The sequence below is a fragment of the Callorhinus ursinus genome, unplaced genomic scaffold (assembly GCF_003265705.2).
Source record: "Callorhinus ursinus isolate GAN/ISIS: 27379988/994484 unplaced genomic scaffold, GSC_fseal_2.0 scaffold63, whole genome shotgun sequence".
Taxonomy (NCBI): Eukaryota; Metazoa; Chordata; class Mammalia; order Carnivora; family Otariidae; genus Callorhinus; species Callorhinus ursinus.
The window spans coordinates 722,607-738,566 of NW_027397125.1; the positions used below are offsets into that span (position 1 = coordinate 722,607).

Consider the following 15,960-nt stretch of genomic DNA (forward strand, 5'->3'; position numbering starts at 1 on the left):
GCCAATTTTCCTGAAAGTGGCTCTACAGCAGTACCTGTACCATTCATGTTTATAAATCAGGTAATTGTACATCGAGCCACTTCAGTGTGTATATAATTAATCTAATTTACATATGTAAATCAATTATCTTATGTACAGTTTGCCAACTTCTTGCTTTCCTTTATTTTTTCCCCCACACTGTAAGTTCAGATAGATCAGATTTCCAAAATACCATTTTAATAAACTACCAGCTTTTTTTTTTTCTCAAGCCATTTCGGGATATTTCTAACTTCTCCATCTGATAATAAAACACAAGGACAAAGTTCAAAGAAGCTGTTAAGTCTCTACTGATTCATTATATCAGGAAGCTGCTTTACTTGTACTGGATGTTCCAAACCCTTTTAATCAATCTTTTCTGCTCTCACAAAAGAACATTACAGGTGTCTCCAACTCTCACCTAATTTCAAGTGACAAGACTGAGAAATGACAATATAATTAGAATACAGATTTGATAGGCATAAAAGACAATGACAGATCTCATTCAATTTTTTTAAACTCTGGGCAAAGATCTATACCTGTACCCTTGCCCATTTAGGCCTACCTGAATCTCCGTTCAAATGTTAATCTACCAATGATCCCATATGGAAAAAAAATTAAAGATACATTATTGAAAATGTTTCAAAGGATATAAAGATACAGATCTTAAGGGTCAGCACAGCATTAGATCTCAAATACACAAACACAAACATGAAGTAAACTTTGAAAATTCTCCATTTATTTAAAGCAAAATGTTTTAAGTTCATAATGTACATTCTATTATTTAAAATCAAGTTTGATGAATAGAAGTTTTGCTTTGTTTTAAGAGTGATCTAACTACAAATATAAAGCAATCTTAAACTTAATGGAGAAAAACAAAGTAATTCTCAAATCATAATATGCTGCCTATTTTTAAAGAACACAACTGGTTATTTAAAAAAAAACTTTTAAACTTCTATAAAATAATGTAATACCAGTTTCAGATTCTGAAAGGGTACTGAAAATACTATTTCAGAATTCTGAAAGGCTCTATGGTTCAATTAAAGGTGGCCAATTCAGCATATAAATGTATTTCCTCTCACTCATGAATCTCCATTAAAATGCTGGTAAGGGAATCAAAAGGTATAAAACACAAGAAAAAAGAGAACAGAAAAAGGGAGAGCAGTAGACAAGAGATTCCAACAAACGTTTTCAATATGGAAAGCAGATGACGGAATGAGGATGACTGATTTGGTAATGCAGAGGAAGCCACAAAATAAAGCGCTAGGTGGAGGACTATTCTGTGGTTACCCCGGCACCTCAACCCAGGAGCTGGGAGGGGAGGGGCAGAAAACAAGGAACTCTTTGGAAGTCTCTCATCAAAAGACTTGACACCGTCTTATCCCACATACAAAATATCAACATCCAGGAGGCTGTCCAAGCACTCCTCACACACACAAACATCCAGGCAAGAGACTGGAGGTTTTATTCCCTAGAGAAACTAAATGGACTCGGGATTTGATGGCATCAGTACAGTGGATAATGAGAAGAAGGCACATACTATCGCATGGTGTGTAAAACAGGGAAGTGAGCTTGGAAGGGGGAGGCCAAGGGATTCAGGGAACAGTGGGTTCCATTTGGGCGAGCAGCAGAGATATCAGAGAGGTCAGTCTGATACGTGGCAGAACTCCACTGTGGAGAAGGATTCCAGAAGCACGATTAGCAACCTTGCCAAAATTCAGAACGCAGATTACAAAATTAAAGAGTAGAGAAACTCAGCTATGCATTTCCAGATACACATCAAAAGCACAGATCTGCTCAGGAGAAGGTGGCACCGCTAAACTGGATTGACATTACTACTGCTCTGTATTATAACCGGATCCATATTACTACTGCCCTGTATAATAACTGGATCGACATTACTACCATTCTGTATTATAACCGGATCCATATTACTACTGCTTTGTATTACAAGCCTTTTGGTTCTACTTGCTTTTTGTTAACCAGGTGAATGTATTTATTTTGCAAAGGATAAAAATGATGTCTACCTGAAATTATATTGAGTGAAAAAATAGAATAACTTCATAAAAAATACTGCCAATCATTTTAAACATACAAAAAAAATGAAGGAAGTATGTTAAATGTTGAGAGTGGTTCTTTTTATAGTTTCAAGTATTTTCTACAATGATCAGCCATTTAAAATCAGTTAAAAAATCATTTAAAAACCGTAACAGAAAAAATATGAAGTATGAAAACAATACAACTTATATGTATGTCACTGCAGAAAAACCAAAAGAACGTTCTGAAAGAAATACAATAATCAAATGCTAATAAAATCAAAATGAACACAATAAATACGTTATTACAGTGAACCAATGAAGGTTTTACTAGTCCTGAGTTTGATAAAAGCAACTATTAAAAACAATTCTGAATTTTACCAGAATTAATGATTACCTCACTTTAATAATATCCAGTAAAAATTAGAAAAACTACATTCTTCTAGGACTGGCAGTTACCTTAACAGGGCACCTTCCCATATGTATTCCTGCATCAGAGGGAACTGTCCAAACCTACTCTCAGGAGACTCTACAGCTTCCCTTTGGTGACTTACTTAGTATTCAATACCATTTCTGATACGGTTTTCTCCCATGAATGTAAATACCTGGTTCTGTAGTTTATGACATTAGTATTCAATGAGGACAGGAAAAAAAAAAATCACAGCTTACCATTTTTGTCTAATGAAGCCTCACTTACATTAATTTTCTCTCATACCCTAGCACCTGGCACAGAGCCTCTGTCACAAAATGCGGATGAATAAATCAATATTATAATGAAGTTCCTTTTAAGCTTGTTCTTCTGCTAGGCAAAGAATCCCTGTTTCTTGAGTCTTTTACTCTGGAGATGTTTCCTCTTAGTCATTCATAGTCTTCATTGCTTTTCTTTAATTTCCTAATGTGTCTTAAAAGGACAAGGCCAGAATGGGGCCCAGTGTTCTGCTGAGTCTGTGACCAGTCAAGAACATACTAAAGGAAGGGTTTCATGGTGTCAATGTTACATAAACATTCAGTCATTCCAAGACTACACTGTAAATTTCCACATGTAGAATAATGTTGAAACACTTACCTCAAGAACCAACCACAGCTTGTCTCCATTTATTGTATCCTTCTTAAAGTACATCCCGTAGAATCTGACGACATTGGGGTGGTCGGAAAGCGTCTTTAAGATGTTATACTCTGCTTCAATCTCTTCATCGATATCCTGGTTTCGAAAAGTCATAGGAAGAAAACCATGAGAAAAACATGAATTATGTCAGAGACATATTAGAGATCACCAAATAGAGAATTTAATTTTGTCAAAGCAAGGTTATAATAATGGCTTTTATTGTGCTCAACAGTACGTATTGAAACTTCTCAGGCCATTATGTATGGGGAGAGATTGTAATTTTCCCACTAATCAAATACATCTCTAATTATGTTAATTTCATTGAGTTAAAAAGGGACAAATAAAAGACTATTTTTGTATGCACTTAGAAAGAAACATACACGGGGCGCCTGGGTGGCTCAGATGGTTGAGCGTCTGCCTTCGGCTCAGGTCATGATCCCAGGGTCCTGGGATCGAGTCCCGCATCGGGCTCCCTGCTCCTTGGGAGCCTGCTTCTCCCTCTGCTTCTCTCTCTCTCTCTCTCTATCCCTCTGTCTCTCATGAATGAATAAATAAAATCTTTAAAAAAAATAAAAAAAAAAAAGAAAGAAACATACACGAAGGATTCCAGAGGATATTCCTTTCTTTGCAGTGTTAACTTTGTTTCAGTGGCAAAGCCATTGATTTGAAATAAAAACTTTTAGCTGGTTCATTTTGTTCCTTTGAAATACAGGATATGTAGAAGCTTTCAAAAGCTAGTCATACAAGCAATAAATTCTTATCTTTCCAAAAAAGTAAAATAAAGTTATACATAAGATGGCATACAGCCTTAGTTAGCTAAAGGCTCATTCGCCAGAAGTAGAACAGGTTACTACATCTGCCAATCTCCCAACAAAAACACAAGATAACTACTTAGTCATGTTTTTAGAAAACCACAATACATGAAACAACTCAGAGTAATAATAAGACAAAGCCTTCGAATACTGTTTTTACGGTAACATTTAGTGTCCACGTTGTTTTATGACAAAATCATGTAATCACAGAGCTGGAAAGAATTCTAGACCAGAGATCCAATTTGAGAAAAAGAAGCTAAAGCTCAGAGAGGTTGGTCACAGAGCTGGTTAGTATAAGATGCAGGACTAGCCTGCAAGTCCACCGCCTCCTCCCTTCTAATCCCATTCATTTTATCCCTTTCTCAGATAGAAACATACTATATCAAAATTCATAATAGTAAGACTCTTTTAATAAAAAAAAAGTTAAGACTTTTTAATAAAAAAACTGTAAAATGCTTAGGATGCATTTAAATTTATTTTATTAAGATTATAATCTCTTGGTTATAAATCTTTTTTATTTGGCTTGTGACATGATGAATGAAGAGGAAATAAATAATTCTGAGAAAAACATACATGTACTGTGACAAGAATAAAGGCAGCAAAAGAACCAATTTCACACCATAGTCATGAAACCGATATATTTCATTAAAGCAACAGAACAAAACATGGTTTTTAAGGTTCACAGGATATGAAACAGGAGTAAATTATAAAAGAATAATGGCTATATGTATCCATAATCCATTTCTCCTTCTCCATTAAGAAGTAGAGGAATGGGAGAGACATGCTGGTTATGGGGCCAGACACGGGATCCAGTTGGAGCCCTTTCTCTTGCCATCATGAACCCCAACCCATACTTGCAAAGACCAGAGGAGAGAGGTACAGTCACTTTGGTACAGATTCATTTGTGTCTCTCTGCCTTCAGTTTAAATGGTAAGAACTGGGGTGCCTGGGTGGCTCAATTGGCTAAGCATCTGCCTTCAGCTCAGGTCATGATCTCAGGGTCCTGGGATGGAGCCCCACGTCGGGCTCCCTGCTAGTGGGGTGTCTACTTCTCCCTCTGCCCCGCCCCCCACACTCAATCCCCTTTCGTGCTCTCTCTCTCTCTCAAATAAACAAATAAAATCATTTTTAAAAGTGGTAAGAACTTTCCAATAGGGGATCAATGAAAACATTCAGCATCAGTTAAGCCTGCACATAGTTGTCTCTCTCTTTTTTCCTTCCAATGTATCTAATATATTACTTGAATATAAACTCCCCCCACTCTCCCTCTCCTCTGCCCAAAATAATATGAAATGCTGTAGTTATAATGGGTTTAGTCGAAATAAACAATCAAAAAAGAAAGCATAAGAAAAAGAAATCCTAAGATGCACAAATGGAGACCTGGAGACCTTTTGCAGAGTCCTACAAGTTTGCTAGTGTAAGAGCTGTGACAAGGACCAGGAGTCCCACGTCCTTCCCAAACACTTCACGACATCTGTCATGTCCCACCCCATTATGTGTGCAAGAGTCAAGTAACTGGAGAAACTGCTCTCGATAGAACTTTGGGGATTATGTGATCACTGAGCTCATTCTGGTTCACCCACGTGCTGTGAGAGAGCTACACGTATTTCCCAAGAGCTGACAATGTTCCAAAACAGTCAGTTCTCATTCCCAGAAAAAAGGGGGGGGAGGGGAGAACCTCATCAACTTCTTTACGCTCTTCAACGCCAAAAAAAAAAAAAAAGCCTAGAAGGTTCCCTTATCACAGCTGCTATTCCAAAAAAAAGCAAAAGAGGCTCCCCACTGGGGCATCACTTAAAGAGGCCATAAGCACTACACATGCAATTTCAATTCTTCACAAGGAAACTCACCCTGATTATAAGTGAATACCATTTTTGCTTTGGAAACATTTCAGCAAACCTGAAAATTAATTTCCCATCTCTGAAAGAAATATAATTTAACATAAAATATTTCTGGGTTAGTTTAAGAGACATTCTTTCTGAAGCCTAAATAAATGCAGGAAGAAAAAGAGATCTGGCCAAGATGACATTTGAGAATTACTTCTAGACCCCTGAGTCTATGTTCTTACAATTTTTTGAAATCCAAAATAACATTAAATCAATTGTTGAGCTATTAAGAGCTGTATTTATTTATTTACTTATTTGTATTATATATTTGTTCAATTATTATTTATTGGTCCCTACTGTATATGTTAAGTATATAAACAACAAAAACCTAACAAATAGACTTTTTTTTTTTACATTTTCAATTGACACTGGGACAAATAAGTCAAGTTAGCTACAGACTTTTTAACTGTTTAGTACAAATAAAAACGAAGTTAATTAGCAGAAAAGAGGAAAAACAATGTGACATACATGAATTGGGTCCAGAATTTTCACTGCTGCTCTTTGGCCATTTTTCTTATTCAATACTTTAAAAACTTTCCCGTAAGTTCCTTTGCCAATTGTTTCGGTGATTTCCCATGTATCAGAAGGATCAGGAAAGTTATCAAAGATGATTGTTTTTCCAGTTAATGGAAGCATCTCACAAGTTTAAATCACTGGAGAGAAAAAGTACAGTTTCAGCTACATTTGATTGGGAATATTAAATGGTACACACAAACTCATGGGAAATTATTTAACATTTCACTGATATGATGGAAAATATACAGCAGTAACCAAATGTACTCAGAATTATAGAAAATTTTAATTTCAATTCTTTTTGCAAACAGATTAATGAGTTCAATAATGCTTTGTAAACAGGGCTTTATTTCTATGTTTAATATAGTCCCATATTAATTGATCTTCATTCTTTTCATATTAAAATAAGAGGCACATATTTAAATCACTTCGATATATTGCTTTATACTCAGATATTACTACAATGAATCAAAAAAATTTAACCTTAAAGATGATAAAATTCAATGTCGTCAAGGCAAATCCCACATTTTGAAGTGACTGTGTCTTATTATCACTCCTTTATGTAAAACCCAATAATGGGTCTCATTGCTTTTAGGATGAAATTTAACACAACCTACCAGGTCCTGTAAAGTATGGCCCTTGCTTAATGTCCTCACCTCATGTCTCAACTTTTCTTCTCTCAGCCATTACAAACCAGTCACTAGGGATCCTTTAAAGTCATTTCTTTCTTGCTTAAGGGTCTTAGTAGACAGGAATTCCTCCCACTTTCTGCCTGTGGTTTCTTTCTTTTTATTTATTTATTTATTTATTATGTTATGTTAATCACCACACATTACATCATTAGTTTTTGATGTAGTGTTCCATGATTCATTGTTTGCGTATAACACCCAGTGCTCCATTCAGTACGTGCCCTCCTTAATACCCATCACCAGGCTAACCCATCCCTCCACACCCTCCCCTCTGTAACCCTCAGTTTGTTTCTCAGAGTCCATAGTCTCTCATGGTTCGTCTCCCCCTCCAATTTGCCTCCTTCATTTTTCCCTTCCTACTATCTTTTTTTTTTTAACATATAATGTATAATTTGTTTCAGAGGTACAGTGGTTTCTTTATTGAATTCCAACACCTTCTTCTCTTTCAGATCTTAGCTTAGATGTCATTTCCTCGGAATATCACCACTCTCTGTCCCATTTGGCTTGCAAGCCCCACCCCTGTACTTGCAGAGCACTCTACCCACGCTTATCGGATCTTACGACATGCCCAACACCTGGCACGGTGCTGAAACAATTAGGAGAGTACAGCCAATGAGGTCAGGTGACTTTTAAAAGGAGATGTTATATGTAACCTGAAATAAGATCCCAGGCTTCTTGACTACCCAGTAGTGTTTTTAACCTTCTATATTCTTCCTATATTACATTCAACCATTTGTATAAAACCACACAAAAGTAACAGAAGGAGCTCCCAGAACTTCTGGTGGCCCTTACATTTTTTCAATTATCTGTGCAAAACCTCACAATCTTCAATGTTCAAAAGTCGCATGCAGTTGTGCTTGTGTGTATTAATAAATAAGTAGTAATGCTATAGAATAATATTAGCCCATGAAATTCATTGGTCTAACCACAATTTTCAGTCTTAGCCACACCACCAATCCACTGAGCCCTCACTTGCTTTATAGCCATAGCCATCAACCCCGTTCAGTCTTCATTCCTTCTTCACTTGCTTCTTCCCCAGCATAAATTCTACAGCCTGAATCATTATGACTTCCTTGCAAATACCCTCAACCCTCTTGCTCCTCTTTCTCCACCATCAGTCTCCCAGAATGAAAAAAACAAGTCTGGTTAAAAAACCCTACATGTCTTCACACCTGTGCGTGTAGCTAGAGGAAAAACCATACAACCGTATTGATTGGTTTCACTTCACATTCAGAATAACAAACTTACAAGTAGACCTGCGACACTGCCTAGAAGTCCTACTGTGCTTCTCTGGTTTGTCTATTCCTTTCTCATTATTTCACAGTGATCCTTCTCCTCACATTTTTCTTGTCCTCAAATTGTTCTTCTTTGTTCTCCACCCCCTCCTACAAAATTGCCCAACTGATGCCCTTCCTTAATAATTAATTGAAAACATAAAAGCAGCAATAAATGCCTTAAAACTACAAACTTCTCATCCTGAAAACTACAAATGTGCATCAGACGTGAGTTCTTTCTCATTGTCTATCATCGGTTTTTGCTGTTTGGCCTCAGTCTGTTTCTTCAGTTCCTTCTCAGCCTTCAGATCTTGGCTCAAACATCACTTTCTTAGAAGGGCCTTTCCTGACCAACCTACATAAAGTTAGCTTTTCCCACACATTTTATTTCTCCTTTAGAATGTAAGCTACAAAAGAGTATAGACTTTATTTTTACTACTGTATCTGCAATTCCCAGAACAATGCCTAGTACGTGGTAGGCAATTCATAAATCTGGCAAAATGGGCAAATGTTTGTTTACCTGTTAATTCTGACAACACAGACCTTAACTATCTTGTTCACATCCAAATCTAATAATGCCTAACTCTGTGCCTGGCATATAGTAGATGCTAAATATACAGCTGATGAATAAATTAATCAGTATGGTTCTTCAAAAGACGTTTTTAAATGAGGGAGAAAAATAAGGATTAGGGAGAGCTGAAAAGAATTCGAAAATCTAAACAAAATAAGGATCATGTTCTGATTCATTATACTGAAGGGCGCGGCATCTCATAAATGGCTATGAATGCCTGCTAAAAATTACATCACTACACAAAACACACTTATGAATAGTTCTTAGAATACTTAATCTTTATGAAATTTGTGCCTATGATCCAAAACGCAATGGAATAAGTAGGAGGTAATCAGTAATAATCATCCACTTTAGTGATTTCACAATCAGTGACAAGATAACTACTTCTTATATCTATGTACTTGAGTTATGCAAATAAGCATTTATGCCATCCACATAATGTAAAAGTAAGACCAAAAGACCAAATTAAATCTTGTTAAATGCCTGAAATAAGCATTTTTAACCACAAGAAACATTCATTATATGGAATGCTGCTTTTCAAGTGGTAATGTTATTGAACACAATTCTAATTTCTGCTACATTAATTATTAGGAATTAACTATTGGTATTTAAATATACAGGCATAAGAATGACTGAACACCTAATGTGTGCAGAGTATTTTAGACTCTTGGGTATACAAAGATAGGCAACTCATGGGTAGATATATGTAAGTAATATTATGAAAAGTGACAGATAATAGAAACAAACATAAAGTGCTATAGTAGCCCAGGTGAAGAAGCAATTAATTCTGAAGTGATCATGAAAAGATACAGAAAATAAGCATTACTGGAGCTGGACATTAAACATGAAAAGAAGTTTGTCCAAAACATAATTCCCTCTTTAACAATTCTCAGTAAAACAAATATTTAAAGCAGTTCATTGTTATATCATAAAACACAAGACAATAATCACAGAATAACAAAAGCACAGGTGTTTTGGAAACAGACTATACTTAGTCAAATCTCATTCAAAACAAACAAAACTCCCAACAAGTAGGTAAGGTGAAGTCTAAAATGACTTCCTCAAAATTAAACATTAAAGAATTCAAAACCTTAGAATATAAGCAAGTCTTCTTAATCTTAGGCTATACTTTTTCCAGTACTGATAGATTATTATTTAAGAATAAAATAAAATGTCAGTTAGTAAACAACTAATTATTTAATGATTACAGTAGGTTGTATGGCAATGAATGTTCATATTTTTTTTCTAGTCCTTTAGCACTCACAGAATAAAAAATAATTCTCTAGCTCATAAAATGAAAACCAACTTCTTAATTATATGATCATTTATGCTAAATAAGTTTTTGGCATATATACTTACTATATTTTAACATATGTGTTTACCATAATTCCAAAAAGGTACTTCCGTTTTAAAAGCTACATTTTAAAAATGAAGACTTATCTTTTTGAATTGATTTATTATATATTGAGCTGCTGAGGGTTGTTTTTTTTTTTTCATGATAGAAAAAAGACCGTATTACAATGAAAAAAGTATCTTACTTCAGGATCTTATCATTCATCTCAACACTTATTTGACTGCTTTTGTAAACCTCCCCTTCATTCTTCTTTACTAAAATAACCAAACTGCCTTCATGCTCATTCTAAAACACAGCAGGGCTGATCTCCCAATGGGCTGTGTCTTCCCTCTGCCTGAAATGCTCTTTCTCCAGATATCCATATTGCCTACTCCTTCACTTCCTTTAATTCTTGCATTAGCCATCACCTCCTCAATAAGTCCTATCCTAACCATCCTGTTTAAAATGCCACCCTGCCCTCCACCACTCTATCCTACCTCTAACCTCCTGGTCCCCTTTCCCTGCTCTATTTTCGTAACACTCTTTACTTCCTTTCATGCTACATCACTTCCTGTTTATTATGTTTTACTTATTGTTTTTCTGTACTACTAGAACATAAGCCCATGAGCACTGAAATTTTAGGTTGTTCATGGATATATCCCAAAGACTCTAAAATCATGACTGGCACAGAGGAAGTACTCAATAAGGATTTGTTGAATACTGGAGAGAAATGAATAGAACACAATAGCTAGAAAAATTTCAGGTGATTTTACCGATGAATTCAATAAAATATTTAATAAAGAAAGAAAGAGGGGCGCCTGGGTGGCTCAGTTGGTTAAGCGACTGCCTTCGGCTCAGGTCATGGTCCTGGAGTCCCGGGATCGAGTCCCACATCGGACTCCCTGCTCGGCGGGGAGTCTGCTTCTCCCTCTGACCCTCTTCCCTCTCATGCTCTCTATCTCTCATTCTTTCTCTCTCTCAAATAAATAAATAAAATCTTTAAAAAAAAAAAAAAAGAAAGAAAGAAAGAATGTCATCTTAGGCAATCTTTTTTCGGAGACTAGAGACAGAGGGAACACTTGAAAGTACCTACACAGAGATAGAAATTATTAAAAAAAAAGAACCAAACAGAAATTCCGGATATGAAAATTAAAATAATTGAATTGAAAAATTCCCTAGAGGGGTTTAATAACAGACCTGAATGGGCAGAAGAAAACGAGCAAACTTAAACCCAAGTCATTTGAAATTATCAAGTCTGAGGAACAAAAAGAAAAAAGAATGTACAAAAATGAACAGATCCTAAGGGACTTATGAGATACCATCAAGAGAACCAACATAAGCATTATGAGTACTAGAAGAAGAAAAAGAAAGAATGAGGAGGGGAGATTGTTTGAAGAAATAATGGCTGAAAACATCATAAATTTAAGGAAAAGACAGGGATGTACAAATCCACATAGATGGATCTACAAATCCAAGAGGCCCAACAAACTGCAAGGATAAATCCAAAGAAACCCACACTGAGACACATTATTATGAAGCCGTCAAAAGACAAAGACAAAGAAGAAATCTTGAAGGCAGCAAGAGAAAAGCAACTCATCATTCACAAGACTTTCCAGCAGAAACCTTGTTAAGTCAGAAGGCAGTGGGACAATATAGTTAATGTGCTGAAAGAAAAACTTGTCAATTGAGAATTTTATATACAGCAAAACTGTCCTTCAAATATGAGAGAGAAATTAACATTCCCCAAATAAATAAAAGCCGAGGGAGTTCATTACCACTAGATCTGTCCTACAAGAACTGCTAAAGAGAGTCTTTCAGATTGAAATTAAGGATGCTAGACATTATATAACGATAAAAGCATTAACTCACCAAGAAGATATCACAATTATAAATATATATGCACAAAACACCAAAGCTCCAAAATATGTAAAACAAACACTGATGTAATTCAAAGACAAATAAATCGCTCTACAATAATAGCAGGCAACTTCAATACCCTGCCTTCCGTAGTGGATAAAACAATGAGACAGAGATCAGGAAGGAAATATAGGACTTGAACAACACTAAGGACCAATCGGATCTAACAGACACATACAGAACACTCCATCTAACGATAGCAGAATACACATTTTTCTCAAGTGTAGATGGAATATTCTTCAAGATAAACCATATGTTAGACCATAAAACAAGTCTTAATAAAATTTAAAAGACTGAAAACATACAAAATGCCTTTTTCTTTTTTCTTAAGATTTTATTTATTTGACAGAGAGAGCCAGAGAGCACAAGCAGAGGGAGTATCAGAGGGCGAGGGAGAAGCAGGCTCCTTGCTGAGCAGGGAGCCCGATGTGGGGCTCAATCCTAGGACCCTGGGATCATGACCTGAGCCGAAGGCAGATGCTTAACCATCTGAGCCACCCAGGTGCCCCCAAAATACCTTTTTCAATCAGAACATAATGGAATTAGAAATCAATAGCCAAAAAAAACCTGGAAAATTAAACACACTATTAAATAATGAGTCCTACAAGAAATCACAAGGAAAACTGGAAAATATCTTGAAGCAAATGAGACTACCACACAGCAGAATTTGAGGGATGCAGCAAAAGCAGTGCTAAGAGGCAAATTTATAGGTATAAAAACTTATGTTAAAATAGAAGAAAAATCTCAAAACCTAATTTTATACCCTAAAACTAGAATTAGAGGAAAAGGAAAAAAATTAAACCCAAAAGTAATAAAAGGAAATAATAAATACTAGAGCAGTGATAAATAAAATAGAAAAGAGAAAAACAATAGAAAAAAAAATCAATAAAACCAAGCATTTGTTCTCCAAGAGATAAACAAAATTGACAAACCTTTAGTTAGACTAAGAAAAAAAATGGAGAAAACACAAATAAGTAAAACGAAATGAAAGAGGAGGCATTACTACTGATTCCATAAAAATAGAAAGGACTGAACTAGGAACAATTACATGCCCACACAATGGATAAACTAGATGAAATGGACAAATTCTTAAAAACACACAAGCACCAAGACTGAATCATGAAAAAATTAAAAATTTGAATAGGCCTATAAGTAGTGAGGAAATTGAATCAGTAATCAAAAACCTCTCAACAACAAAAGAAGCCCAGGAACACATAGATTTACTGGTTAATTCTACTAAACATTAAAGAAAAATTAACACCTTAAACAAAAATTAACACCTTCAACTCTTTTTTTTTTTTAAAGATTTTATTTATTTACTTGACAGAGAGAGACACAGCGAGAGAGGGAACACAAGCAGGGGGAGTGGGAGAGGGAAAAGCAGGTTTCCTGCTGAGCAGAGAGCCCGATGCAGGCTCGATCCCAGGACCCTGGGATCATGACCTGAGCCGAAGGCAGACACTTAACAACTGAGCCACCCAGGTGCCCAGCACCTTCAACTCTTAAAAAGCAAGGACTAAGAATTCTTAAACTCTTCTAAAAAATTTAAGAGTGAGCAGTGCCTAATTCATTCTATGAGGCCAGCTTTACCCTGATACCAAAGCCAGGCAAAGACACTACGAGAAACGAATACTGCAGACCAATATCCCAATAAACACTGATACAAAAATCTTCAAATAAAATACCACCACTCTGAATGCAATAGCATATTCAAAGGGTCACATACAATGACCAGGTGGGATTTATTCCTGTAATGCAAGAATGGTTCAATATATGAATATCAATCAATGTAATACATGGCATTAACAAAATGAAGAGTAAAATAATGATCATTTAAATTGATGCAGAAATGCATTTGATAAAATTTAATACTTGTTTAAGATTTAAAAAAAACACCCAAACTAAGAATAGAAGAAAACTCCCTGGACGTAATAAAGGCCATGTATGAAAAACCCATAGCTAACATCACACTCATTGGTGAAAGACTGAAAGCCTTCCCTCTAAGAACAGAAACAGGCAAGGAGGCCTACTTTTTTTTTTTTTAAGATTTTATTTATTTATTTGACAGAGAGAGAGATAGTGAGAGCAGGAACACAAGCAGGGGGAGTGGGAGAGGGAGAAGCAGGTTTCCTGCTGAGCAGGGAGTCTGACATGGGGCTCAATCCCAGGACCCCAGGATCATGACCTGAGCCGAAGGCAGACGCCTAACGACTGAGCAACCCAGGTGCCCAAGGAGGCCTACTTTTGCCATTTCTATTCAACACAGTACCAGAAGTCCTTCCCAGAGCAAGCAGTCAAGAAAAAGAGAAGACATCCATGGATAAAGAAGATGTGGTAATTATCAGTCAGCTATCAAAAAAATGAAATCTTGCCATTTGCAACAATGTGGATGGAACTAGAGGGTATCAGGCTAAGTGAAATAAGTCAATCAGAGAAAGACAATTATCATATGATTTCACTCATATGTGGAATTTAAGAAACAAAACAGAGGAACATAGAGGAAGGGAGGGAAAAATAAAACAAGATGAAATCAGAGAGTGAGACAAACCAAAAGAGATGCTTAACTATAGGAAACAAACTGAGGGTTGCTGGAGGTGGGGGGATGGGGTAACTGGGTGATGGGCATTAAGAAGGGCACGTGATGTAATGAGCACTGGATGTTATATAAGACTGATGAATCACCAAACTCTACCTCTGAAACTAATAATATACTATATGTTAATTAATTGAATGTAAATAAAATAAAGTTAAACTAAAAGGATAAAGCCTTCCCATATCAAAAGTAAAAAAAAAAAAGACACCCAAATTGGAAGGGAAGATTAAAATTAACTTTATTTCTCTATTTATAGAGGACTTGATCTTATATGTAGAAAACCCTAAAGAGGCCACAAAAAGACTGTGAGAACTAATCAATGAATTCAGTAAAGCTGTGAGATATAAAATCAGTTTCATTTCTATACACTAACAATGACTCTGAGAAGGAAATTCAGAAAACAATTCTATTTACAATAGCACCAAAAAGAACAATACTTAGGAATAAATTTTTTTCTCTTTAAATTTTTTATTGTTATGTTAATGACCATACATCACATCATTAGTTTTTGATGTAGTGTTCCATGATTCATTGTTTGTGCATAATACCAAGTGCTCCAGTGAAAACTATAAAACACTGTTGAAAGAAATTAAACAAGACGCAAAGAAATGTAGAGACATCCTGTGCTCACACATTGGAAGACTTGATATTGTTAAGATGTTAATACTACCCCCAAACAATCTACAGATGCATTCCCTATCAAAATCCCAAAAAGAAATAGAAAAAAAAAATCCATCCTAAAATTCATATGGAATCTCAAAGAATCTCAAATAACCCAAACAATACTAAAAAGCAGGATGAAGTTGGAGGTCTCACACTTCCTGATCTCAAAACTTATTTCAAAGTCACAGTAATCAAAACAGTGTGATCCTGGCATAAAGACAGATATATAGATCAAAAGAATAAATTAGAGAACCCAGAAATAAAACTTCACATATATGGTCAAATGATTTTCAACAAGACTGCCAAGCCCATTAATAAGGGAAAGAACAAACTTTTCAACAACTGGTGTTGAGAAAACTGAAAAACCATATGTAAAAGAACAAAGTTGAATTCTTATGTTACACTATATACAAAAAATTAACCCCCCCACATCAGGCTCTGGGATCATCGGGGAGCCTACTTGGGACTCTCTCCCCCTGTGCTCCTTCCCCCCATGCTTGCTCTCGCTCTCTCTCTCTCAAATAAATAAATCTTAAAAAAAAAGAAAGAAAGA

The 15,960-nt window shown here is 35.7% G+C and overlaps 1 protein-coding gene across 5 annotated transcripts in view; it reads right to left on the bottom strand.

Moving 5' to 3' along the window:
- MYO3A (myosin IIIA) overlaps positions 1–15,960 on the bottom strand; it is a 232,002-nt gene that overhangs the window by 208,310 nt on the left and 7,732 nt on the right. For all 5 annotated transcript variants that reach the window (XM_073885535.1, XM_073885536.1, XM_025891892.2 and 2 more), the window contains exons 3-4: positions 6,323–6,507; positions 3,118–3,252 (exon numbers count right to left, since the gene is read on the bottom strand). In XM_073885535.1, coding sequence (XP_073741636.1) covers positions 3,118–3,252; positions 6,323–6,490 — 303 coding nt within the window. In that variant the 5' untranslated portion in view covers positions 6,491–6,507. The remainder of the gene's footprint in view (positions 1–3,117; positions 3,253–6,322; positions 6,508–15,960) is intronic.